This window comes from Triturus cristatus, chromosome 2_1, assembly GCF_964204655.1.
Source record: "Triturus cristatus chromosome 2_1, aTriCri1.1, whole genome shotgun sequence".
NCBI lineage: Eukaryota > Metazoa > Chordata > Amphibia > Caudata > Salamandridae > Triturus > Triturus cristatus.
The window spans coordinates 845,428,814-845,441,593 of NC_140581.1; the positions used below are offsets into that span (position 1 = coordinate 845,428,814).

At 45.8% G+C, this 12,780-nt stretch overlaps 1 protein-coding gene across 1 annotated transcript in view; it reads left to right on the top strand.

Annotated features, from left to right (window-relative positions):
* GLIS3 (GLIS family zinc finger 3) overlaps window positions 1-12,780 on the top strand; it is a 773,572-nt gene that overhangs the window by 28,893 nt on the left and 731,899 nt on the right. The window contains exon 2 of the mRNA XM_085632942.1: window positions 10,599-11,075. Within this exon, the coding sequence (XP_085489068.1) occupies window positions 10,703-11,075 (373 nt within the window). The 5' untranslated portion in view covers window positions 10,599-10,702. The remainder of the gene's footprint in view (window positions 1-10,598; window positions 11,076-12,780) is intronic.

Sequence of the window (12,780 nt, forward strand, 5' to 3'; positions counted from 1 at the left end):
AAAGTCTATAATCATTATGACTACATAGCTTCATCACCTCCTGAACAAAGACTTTTAAATGCTTAATTTTTAGTGATAAATGCAAAGATCTAGAAACAACGGTGCCACTTCTGCTTTGGCTCCCAAGATCAATGTGTATGTGTCTAGATGTATGTGTGTGTGTGTGGTTCTGTATGTGTGTGTAGTTCTGTATGTGTGTGTGTGTGGCTCTGTGTGTGTGGCTTTGTGTGTGTGGCTCTGTGTGTGTGGCTCTGTAAGCGTGTGTGTGTGGCTCTGTGTGTGTGGCTTTGTGTGTGTGGCTCTGTGTGTGTGGCTCTGTAAGTGTGGGTGGCTCTGTGTGTGTGTGTGTGTGTGGGAGGCTCTATGTGTGTGTGTGTATATGTGTGTGCCTCTGTGTGTGTGTGGCTCTGTGTGGGTGGCTTTTTTTGTAGGTGGCTCTATGCGTGGGTGGCTCTGTCTGTGTGTGGGTAACAGTGTGTGTGTAGGTGGCTCTGTGTGGGTGGCTCTATTTGTGTGTGGGTTGCTCTATGTGAATAGTTCTGTGTAGGTGGCTCTGTGTGGGTGGCTCTGTGTGTGTGGGTGGCTTTGTGTGTGTGGCTCTGTGTGGGTGCAAATGCAATCGGTCTCGGCATTGTTAAAATTAGAGCTATTGGCATTGCTCATGACAATGACGTTTCTTTAAATGTTTTAAAAACATAAACAAAAATAATGTCATGAGCAATGCCAATAGCTCTAACTTTACCAATGCCGAGACCATTGCATTGTAAATGCTTGTTGTTTTTTCTCTGAGCCTGACTCTCTTCAACATCTACATGGCCCCCATCTCCGCAATCGTCAGGCAACACGGGCTCAGCATCGTGTCCTACGCTGAGGACACCCAGCTCATCCTCTCCCTCACCAGCAACCCAGAAGACACTAGACTCAGCTTCCAGGAAGGAATGAAAAACGTGGCCACCTGGATGAAGGACAGCTGCCTCAAACTCAACTCCGAAAAGACCGAGGTTCTCATCTTCGGACCCCGCCCCTCCGCCTGGAGGGACTCCTGGTGGCCTCCCGCCCTGGGACCCCCACCCACCCTGACAGACCACGCTCGGAACCTCGGCATAATCCTCGACTCCTCCCTCTCCATGAACCGCCAAATCAACGCTATCTCCTCCACTAGTTTCAACTGCCTCCGGATTCTACGTAAGACCTTCAAGTGGATCCCCCCAGACTGCAGAAAGACTGTCACCCACGCACTCATCACCAGCAGGCTCGACTACGGCAACGCCCTCTACGCCGGAATCAACAAATCCCTACTACGCAAACTCCAAACCACCCAAAACGCGGCCGCCAGGCTCATCCTAAGGACACCGCGCCACGAACACATGACTCCACACCTGCGAGAACTCCACTGGTTTCCCGTCAAGAAGAGGGTCACCTGCAAACTACTCACGCATGCCTACAAATCCCTCAACAACATCGGACCCCAATACCTCAACAACATCGAATGAGCTTCCACGCACCCAAGCGGAACCTCCGGTCAGCCGACCTTGCGCTAGCAGAGGTCCCACACATCCACTGGAGCAGAGCTGGAGTGAGAGCTTTCTCATACACCGCAGCCACAGCTTGGAACACTCTCCCAGTATAAATAAGACGCTCGCCAACCCTGCACACCTTCAGACGGGCTCTCAAGACCTGGCTTTTCGACTGACCGGAGCAGCCCTACCTTTCCCTCCCCCAGCGCCTTGAGACACTCACGAGTGAGTGGCGCGCTTTACCAACCCCTGATTGATTGATTGATCAATTTTGATTATTGTATGTTGGATTTTTGTCATTTTGGGCTTGTTTGGTTTAGATAAATATGACATTTTTCTAAACTGGTGTGTTGTCCATTTGTAGTGTTTTCACTGTATTACTGTATGTGTGCACAAATGCTTTAAACACTGCCTCTGAGATAAGCCTGTCTGCTCATGCCAAGCTACCAAGGGGGTGAGCATGGGTTATTTTAGAAGTGTATCCCACTTACCCTGACTAGGAAGAAGAGTCCCAACTTGGACAAAGGAGCAAACCATTGCCAACTAGAGACCCCCATTTGTAACAACCCTTTTGTGAGAAAGCCTATGACATTGAAGCACAGCACATGGTGGGTGCACCAGTGAGGTAGCAGGCCTAGTATATAACAAAATATTTGTGAAGCCATGGGGCTCATGAGGGAGGGGTGTCCTTGTGTATCATTTCACGAAGCAGAGTAAGCATGGTGTCCCATACCGAAGCTAAGGTTTGTTTACGGAGATGACGGGCTTCCTCCCAAAGTAGGGCGGTGCTCTCTGCTTCCCCCATCGGAGAAGAGCCCTGTGCCATTGTGAGACTGATGGGAGTTGGGTAGCCCACCAGTGCAGTGAGGCAGTCTGCTTGGCTAGGCGCAAGGCTAGGTTTGCGAATCGTGCTAACACTTTATGGTACCTCCCTCACTTGCTAATTCCCTGGACAGTTGCTTCCCATGTGTTCAGTGTTGCAAGCTTAGTAATGACACCCAGGGCATCATGCACTGCACTCCAATAGTGAGTTATGGTGGGGCATGACCATAGCATATTTTGGAGATCGGCTGCTGGGGACTGACATCTAGGACACGCAAGGTGCGCTTCAGTCAGGATGGTGTGAGGTAGGCCCTGTGAAGTACAATGTATTGAATATTTTTAATGTGTGCGTTACAAGAGAAACAATGTGGGGTCTCTATGGCCATGTTCCATTTGGAATCATGCATGAGGCGCTCAATGCCATTCTCCCACATTTGACGAAGATGTGTCAAGTAGATCCCCACGTAATCTCTGGTAGCTTTTTAAAGCCATGTTATAAGATGGTGCCCAGTGCCCATGGTGTAAGGGTATGTATAATGGTGTTGGTGGGGGGCTCTTCATATATTGTGCACTACATGAGCCAGCATGCTGCTCACAGTTGCCAGTGAAGAAGGACTTGGCCTGGGGGGATGATATAGTCTTGACACAACTGTTCAAATTTTAGTAGCTGGCTGTCTGAGAATAAACTGGTCACAGTCTCTATAGACATAGCATGCCAGGGAGAAAGGCCTTCAGACATGAAGGATCCGGGTAATCTCTGTAGCCCTTGCCAGTGAATCGTGGGAGCATAAATTTGCACGTGGCGTGTCAGTTGAAAGATCTGGATGAGGCTCTTAACAGGCCACCCATGCATATAAGGACCAAGAATGATGTAGTTTATCAAAGGGTAGTAGGATGCTAGTGGAGGATGTCAGGAGTCAGCAGGCCGGCCCCAGGGCTGGTTTTGAGTAAAATCTTAACCACAGGCCAGTGGAATACACATTGGAGTTAGGCCGCAAGGTAGTATGATTCGAATGACAGAGTGCCTCGTCTGCCATGGCCCACAGGCAGTTGTAGTTTGCTTAGGACTATCTGTCGCCATTTGTCATGCCAGATCAGTTCCCTGAGCTTTGAATCCATTGTCTGGGCAGATAGACTGGCACATTGACTATATAGCCTGTAAAGAGCAAGAGGCCCCCTGCTAATAGAATGAGTGTTCCTTAAGGCAGAGATCAATGAATAAGTGCAAAGGTTTAAGGCAACTAACCAATTATTAAACAACACAATAATTGCATTATAAACTGAAAGAACCAAAAATACAAAACATAATTTTATTGTTACAAATTAATACACTATACAGTAAATACTCACTAAAACTACCTCACCCATGTCCACATGCACTCACCACATCCAAAAAGTTTATTTTTAAAACACAATAATTACAAAATAATCCAAAGATAGCTGATGTATTTTTTACAGGAGCTTATCAATTTTGCTCCAACGATAATTAGATTACTTCATACAAATGTCAGACAAAGATTACAAAATCAAAAGATATTGGATTAGGACTGGAAAAACAAACAGTGTGGCACAGACTCACATGGCATTGATGGTTTTAAAGCAGTTTCAGTTTATAATGCAATTGTTGTGTTGTTTAATAAGTGGTTAGTTGCCTTAAGATATTGACTAAATAGTACAATATTATGGGAACGACTACCATTTTAAAGAGATCTATTTTGCCTGTGAGGGCAAGGGGTATGCACTTCCAGAACTGAGTTTGGGACTTTTGAGCTGTGAGTGCTCGCTTCAGGTTGCCCTCAAACAGATCTTGCTGCGAGTGGTATAAGCAGATGCCTAAGTAACCAACCGTTGTATCTGCCCATGTCAGTTGTACACCTCTGAGCCGGATCTCTTGAGGGGGCACGTTATGGCACAGGGGAGAGACGCACAATTTTGCCAGTTTACCAGCAGGCCTGCTGCCGCCTTGAACCTTCAGAGGACCATGTGTATCGCTTCGACTTCTGGAGTGGCGTCCCAGAGATAGAGCAACAGATCGTCTGCAAACAGTGACACCACATGTGTGGTGTCATCCAAGGGGATACCCCAATGAACAACCTCCGATCTGAGGCAAAGAGGCAAGGGCTCCATGGTAATGGTGAATAGTATAGGGGATAGAGGGAAGCCTTGACAGGTACTGCTGCCTAGAGGGGATGAAGCAGAGATTGAACAGTAGATCCATACACATGAGAACGGTTGGCATACAGCAGTCTCATATAGGCTTGAAGATGCCTCCCATTTCCACTCGCAGTAAGCACCTCAAAGAGGTAGTCCCAGGATAGCATATCAAATGCATTCTCCAGATGGAGTATCAAACATGCCGCCTGGGGATATCACAACGAGGCCTGACTGATCATGTAGAATAGCCTCCTGAGGTTGTTCGACGTACTGTTGCCCAGTGCAAACCCGTTTTGAATGGGATGTATAATGTTAAGTAGGAGTTGGACATAACGGTCTGCAAGAATCTTCCCCAGTATTTTATAATTAGAACCCAGGATAGCAATGGGTTGATAAGAGGACAGGCGGGTGGATCCCTATCTGGTTTGAGTAAGTAGATTATGAGGAACTCCCGAAGGGTTGGCAGTATTACTCCATTAACGAGTGCCTCATTGTACACAACAGCCAGTTTGGGGACCAGGTGGGCGGTGAAATGGTCATAGTACTTCAAAGGTAGAGCGTTCAGTCCTGGTGCTTTGTTGCCCCCAGGTCAAGGATCACCTTTTTTACGTCAACCATTGTAATCAAGTTGTTGAGTTCTTCGTGCTCAATGGCGCTGATGCTGGGTAACGGCAGGGAGGTTAAGATAAGAACTCCATTACCACAATGGGAGATGGGGCAGGTGGTGCTCGAAATAGCACAGAGTAGTAGTTGTAGAAGGCTTGCAGAATGGCTTGTTGCGATCGCAGAGGGGTGTGGGCTTATGTCAGAGCCTATTTCAGTAATTGGGTGATGCTGGTCTCCTGGTGGGCTAGCCACACTAGGAGGTAGCCTGTCTCCAGTGGAGTGTATCTGGGTTGTATATGCCACAAAGTTATAACAACGGAGAAGCTGTATGAGAGCAGAATGGCCCTCCTTGGCCTCCGCCAGTGCCCTTCGCGTGGGGTCAATCGAGATGTGCTAGAGACTCCTCAGTTTCCTTGAGGTCCCTGTCCACCTCTCGGCCGACACCCACTATGTTTTGATACATATGCCCCTGGTTACTACCTTAAAGAGTCCAATTCAACAACACGCAGCAAAATAGTGACTTACCTGTGTGAGTTGGGTGTCTCGGAAGACTGGATAATGCAGGACTTCTTGGAGGAGGTGCCAATTAGGAACAGGAGGAGGGGAAGCACTCCAGTCCATGTCTATTAGTTAGATGGCATGGTCAGAGATGGTCGACCAAGATAGTCTGAATGTTTCAGCCTCAGCAGTATGGAAGTAGAGCAAAGGAATCGGTGTAGGTGGACATATTTGTCATGGGGAGCTGAGCAGTGTGAGTATTGCCTGATATGTGGATTGTGTGCTCTCCAGGTATCTGATAAGGACCAGTGTTGGATACAGCAGGTGAAGTGTGATGAGTGTTGGCATGCAGGTGCTTGCGGGAGCAGTGGGTGGGATCTGTCTAGGTGAATATCAAGGACGCTATTATAATACTCACCCAGTACCCACATGATGTCCACCTATTGGGTTAGAACCGCGGACAGGGAGACCCAGAAATTGAATTGATCTGAATTTGGGGCATAAATACATCCCAGTAGCACCTGTACGGGGTCCAAGCAGCCATCTACAAAGACATATCTGCCCTCCTTATCAGCGACTGCATTAAGAGTTTGAAAGGGCATGCCTGGTAGAAACCAGAGTATTAACCCGTGCATAGTCAGAATATGTTGTGCCATGTATTGTGCACCTCCAATGTTGGAGCTCACCACTAGTGAGATGAGTCTCCTTAAGGAAACTAATGTAGGGGACCCACTGTGGACAGAAGATGTGCAGCCCCCAGCGATCAAGAAGGGAACCTATCAGGGTGGCACCCCTCTGGGAAAACTGCCTCATCAACAGGCAGTCCACCTGGGCAGGAAGGGTATCAGATCAAGTAATCAACTGTCTGTGGGGTGACCAATGGCTGGTAAATGACCCTCAGTGGTCAGATGGTCTGGAGCCATCATCGTACTCAGTGACGGTGGAGTCTGCTTCAGAGTCTGGTGGTGGTGAATGTTGGTGGATCAGAAGTGCTGACTGCTGCTCCCATCTTAGTTCCTGCTGCGGGGGCACCCTGGTGCCCCTAGGGGACCCGGCTGACCGGGCAACCACCATGCCACCATCTCCATCTGCATAGAGACGTACTCCCCTGTCAGTGTCGGCATCTATCTAGTCCCAAGCCGAAGCGGACTCCGTGAAGAGGTATGTGTGCTGGTCATAGATGACTTTCAGTTTTGCCAGATAGAGTAGCGAGTATTGTGTGTGTAGGTCCCGGAGTCAGCGCTTCACACCGAGGAAGGAGGAGCCCTGCATCTGTACCATCATTGTGTAGTCAGGGAACACTGAGCCCTTACAGTTTCCAAATTCGAGTGGAGCCTTTTGTTGGGATGCCTGCAGAATGGAATCTTTGCCCTTGTAATGAAGAAGTCGTGCAACAATTGGGCAAGGTGGCAAACTCAGGCCAGTCAGTCGGTGAGCACACAGTGCGCCAACTTCTGGGAGAAGTACGAGGACAGCACCTGAGCTTGAGTAAAAGATTTCAGGAATGCACTCATCGTGTGGGTGTTCTCAGCCCCTTCTGGGAGTCCCACTACTCGTATGTCATTGCACCAAGTGTGCCCCCTCAGCAACCTCTGTCTGGCTCTCCAGGTGCTGGGCCCTCTCGACAAGGGCCCGAGCACATTCCCCCTTGTCTACCAGCTGAGCTTTGATATCTGAAATAGAGCGCTCTGCATCTGACACCCAGGAAGCCAGTTTCTGCTGGTCGTTTTGCAGTAAGCCAAATTTTGTGCAGAATTCTTCTATCTTGGTTTCTACTGAGGACCGAGAGGACTCTATTGCATGCCATCCAACACCTTCCATTCAAGATGCTCCGGTATCAGAATTATTCTAAGGCTATTCATTGAGTGGGCTCTCTCCTTCACTGCAAAGCCTGCATAATCTAGGTTACATTATGCAGCTGCCAACCTTGTAAGAGGCATTTGTGTCTGAGGTCTTCCACAAAAGTGTTCCTAGTGACATCCTTAAGAAAAAAAACAGAGTGAAGTGCAGCTTTTTATGTCTAGATTATCACTGGTACCATGGTAAACAAACATTGGCAAAGCCAATTGGTCTCACCTATCTAATGAGTGTAGAGATGTTTGCTTCCCCAATGTCTGTCTATAAAGTATTCCTTAAAAAAGTAAGAGAAAAAACATTTCAAAATACTGGTGAATAACAAAACATTTGTCTGATGGTATCTCAAAACTTTACATGAAATTCAATGTTTCATTCTTTATAAATGTCATAGTTTATTTTTCAAATGCTTTTCATTAGGGAAAAGCAGACAAGAATTCAAAAAGAATAAGGTTCTGTCAGAATGTAAAGTGAGACGCCTGCCAAGTATTAATGTCTTTTCCACAGAATTCAGCCATTTGGTTTTCAGCAGTAGCCCAGGCAGCAGGTTTATGGGACACCAGCAGGAGTGTCATGCTAAGTACACCTTTTGCCTGTGAGACCAGTTAAGTGAATGCAGCAGATGGCCCTTCCCTCAATACCATAGAAGCCTTTGTATGTCAAAGCATGTGCTTTCATGCAAACTGTAGAATGCAGGGGATAAAGCAAAAACAACCCTGTCTGATCTTCAGCTGTTCCCCAGGACAAATAACCCTCTGTGAGAGTTTGAGGAAGGAAGCAGCAAAGAGGAAGAAATTTAGAAGGCACATGCACCTTCCTGGAGTGCGGAATGAAAAGGAATAAAGTAGTTCCCAAGAATGTAGCTATTCTGTAAGGGGCCTGACTCTTGTATTTCCTTTTCACAGGTGAATGTCCTTTGAGGGCCCCTTTGTTGGGAGGTGTAGATCAATCCAGGGCTAAGCAGGGGACAGGCTAACCCTTGCTTTTTATGTCATGCTTTGGTTCCCTGCCTTCCTCTGCTCACCCCTCATTTTCCAGTTAATATATTTTCCCCACTCTCAAGCTTCGGTTGCGATTGCTGTTTGAACTGCACCCCTGAACAAACTAGGGTTTGAACTGAGATCACGATTGCATGTGGTGGAATTAACTTCTTACCCTCTGGATTTGCCCCCTCTAAGTGCCGCTGGTCAAACCTGCCAAAATGTAATTCAGGAAAAAGGGCCAGTAAACACCAGGGCATGTGGATTTTAGAGCCGAAAGCACCAACATCCACATCATGTCCAATTATTGTGGAGAAAGTCGTAACTGGGGCTATTTATTGCATCTGGTGATTTCCTAACCCTAAAGTATCAGATTTCACTGGGTGCAATAAACAGCACCAAATCCCACTCTGCACCTACAATCGAGGCCTTAGAGTGCTGGGAAACAAAATGTATTGACAGTGTTTTGCGTTTGAATACCTGCTAGACATCTTTGCTTTTTTGGGGTCTTGTGACCCCACTAGGGTGTACATGGCTGGTGCTGGGCCAGTGTCTTACTTCCCCTGCGCTAGAGGGAGCTCGATGAGGCAGCCAGCGTCCTGCTACGAACAAGCTTTAGGGCCGAAGGGTCTGCATTATTTCACCGATAGGAGTAGTGCGCAAGAGTGTAAACTAACATCTGCTCCATGGCTGATCTATCCAAGATCAAAGACTCTGCAGATGACTAGCCAGCGTGTTTGTCTGTAAGCCTTTTGACTTTGTGATCTGTTCATGCAGTAACTGATGGCAAAGGATGCACGTGGCATTGACGTCATTGGTTGTTATGGTTTTTAGTATTGCTAGAACCTAGCTGCAAAGAGCAATGGAGTACTTTATAAAGACCTCTTTTTATTGCCTTAGGAGCATCTCAAACATGAGATGCTGTACACAGACTGGTATTGTGCTTGTGTGGAAACAAACTGAATCCTGATTGAAGAAACCAAGATATTAAAGAAATGTGTAACTCTGGGAGTACTGTGAATAGTTCTTTTTTATTACACATATTTACGGTACAGTGTAACAAGTAAAATCAAGTGACATCCCCGAATCACACATTGGTTGGTCAAGTGCTTTGATTGGTTCACAGGTATACTCTCTCCATCACTTGCAAATGACAAACTGGACCACATCTCCTAATTACATCACTTGAGCAACAACCCAAACTACTTAAGATGAAAACGGTTCTTCGAGATTTGTATGAAATGCCTTTTCCTCGTGTAGACCTAGATTCAGAGTGCAGGTTACCAAATGTCCTATGCAGTGCTGACTATGCTATACTGCCATTACTAATAATGCCATTAGTCCACATTAGGAACATGTCTTGATATGGCCAATTAAAAGCCGGAGGTTCTTTTAAATAATAATATGCATGTCCTATCTTAAAACTATTGCACTAATGTGAACAAAGCACTGTGTTGCAGCAGTAGCAGACGTGGGCGTGTTCTTCTCAGCCTCTCAGTGTAGGCCATTCTTTGTATATGTTTTGAAGGCCTACAATGGTTCCCAGTTTATGCACCACAGTGTGAGATCTTTTTTGAAATCTACATGCATGCATTATTGATTATAAGTCATTAGAGACATGACACACTATGAATCATGATACAGCAGGCTAAATACGAGAATGCAGTTGCTTCTTACAAGGTTACCATCAAGGTCAGGAAATAAAGCTAGAGCATAAATGCCCTTGTATGCAAAGCACAGAGCTCTTGCATTGCTGAGTCCAGCGCTACCTACATTAGTATAGGGCCTGTTTTGGCTAGTGTTGTGGTGTGTGAGAACACGTCTTTCTTGTACTAAGTGCTTACTGCGAGTATTGAGCAATAAGAGGCGCATAATATTTGGTCATGCCTAACTAATGAGAATTTCTGACCTGATTTGGAGTTTGGGCCAATGGGGACACCTGGTATAGAGCAGTGGATATCCCTCCTGTTCACTGTATTTAGAGTGCATAGACACCTATACCCTAAATAGGGTGGCCAGGACATCTGCCACTTTTTGGTAGATATGCCGCATCCACTAAACTCTAAATCAGACCCTTAGTCATTATTCAAATGTGATTCTTCTTAGTACGCAGAATATCCAATGCCCCTACTAATGTATTCTGTTGTTCATATGTTCCTATCCTCAGGCCTAAAGCTCACACAATGAGTGTCTTGCTGGACTGCATCTGACTGGAGCTACACCTAAAGCGTTGTCCCTGCAACATAGTTTAATACCGATATCAGACGTACAATGAATGGGAGGTCATGCAACATGAACCACCGGACTTCAGGCACTCCTCAGGGTCCTGGTATGATCAACGGGCAGCAGATTCCCCCCATCAGAGTCCATGCCGGGACCCCTTGCCCATCATCCAACAGCAGCACACCCAGCCCAGCCACTGGAAACCTGTATCTAAAGATGCCGATGGTGGGCGGCGTCACCCCTCAGAGCACTTCAGCAGATGGCTCCTTCCACTTTCCCGCCCTCAGCCCCTGGAGGCAAGTTTTAACCAATGGGAAGCCAGTGTTTCAAGTACCACAGCCATTTGGACATCCAACACAGCCATGTTCAAAACCAAAGCAGCAGGGGTTTGGAAATACCCTCCCAGTGAGCAGCCTAAAAGGTAAGATCTCGCTATCACTTAATTTTGTGGTTATTGTGATTTAAGTCTGTAACACACACCTTATTGGCTGAAGAATAGAAATTAGCATATATTTAATTGGCAAGGTATCCGAATGCACAGGGGGATGGTGGTTGCCATGACATTTTCTTTCCACTTACATTGAGTGAAAAAAAATGGACAAGAACAATTCTTGGAATCAATCACAGCCAAGTAAGGTGTTTTGTTATGAAGTACCATTTTCATCATTCGACCAGATGGCAATTAACTCATTCATTTTCTAAAGAAGTATATCCTTTGATCTGTGTTTAATAAACAAATGTACCAAAGGAAATGCTGTACTGTACAGCAGTAACTGCCCAGTAAAGTAAACCTGAAAGCGTCGCAGGTCAACCACATGTAAAAGAGGGTGAGGGGGATGGAAATTATGGCTGGACCTGGGCAACGTGTGTGGAATCCTGGGAGAGACTAAATGAGCTTTGGTTTAGGAGTTGGCCCTCAGAATTTCTTGATACAACAAACACTCACTAGTGCCAAAGAAAAGCCACTTTGACTATGCAGAAAACTCGAGTTAAGCTGTTGCAGCAACGTGCTAGGTGAGTGACGGGCCTGACTGTGGCACCTGTAAAGGTAAATAGATTTAGAGTGTAATTGACATCAGAAGCCTTGTTGGTCCCTTATGATGGGTTACTTCGACTTTTGTATAACTTAAAGCCCTCATACTGTAGAACAGAACCTCACACATGCACCAGAAAAGCTCAGCTATGCCTTAAACAGATAACTGTCATCATGGCGCATAAGATATCTTACACACTTCCAACATGGTTCAGATATACTATTTACTTGCATAAAAGTGTGCTCACAAAGTTCACCCATACAGCATACGAACCTTTATACAATACTACAGGTCTCAACAGAATGCACACATCCCAACATACACTTTCCAGATAAGACAGCAAACCTATTTCAAGCGGCCACAGCAACACATAATATACTTTAGTAAATTCACACATACAATCCCATCAGGCAGTGCCGAAGCCAAATAACCCAGCTGCCATATACACATTTTGAAAGACCTTTGACAATACCCAGCCAGCTGGCAAGGCGTCTAACTATGACCCAGAGACATCATGCCACTGCCTACCACTTACTACATCTCACAAACATACTCTGGTCTGCAATGAAATCCTCAAAACCTGGGCGAGAAGCTACAGAACTGAGTAGCCTTGTAAAAGCCTTTCCAATGGCTTAATTCATGCGAGATATATATGGGTGTATTATAACATACCGTATAATTAATGAAAGCATATGAAAGCAATAAACCAGATTTGTTAGTTTTATCTCACAGCCCATTTATACCAGGGCTTTCTCAGTAATACAAATCTGCTGAAAATGTGGCTTACAAAAGAAACACCATATCATTTTGAAAATATTGGCACATTAATGCTTTTGAGACATAACATATATCTCACTCGGACCACAGCTTGAGTCGTAAAACTGGCAGTAACTTAGCCGTTATAAAGGGCTCAAAAGAAACGACAAGCTCCCAAGACACTTTACTTAGATGTGCATCTCGTTAAGGGATCCTTGTAAATAACCCTTCCAGCATCTGGTATTTATTTATTGTATAGCCTTGAAAATAAACAGCAAATATTATATTGATTCCATATCCCATTGGCATTTCACCCAATTTATTTCATTCTCTACT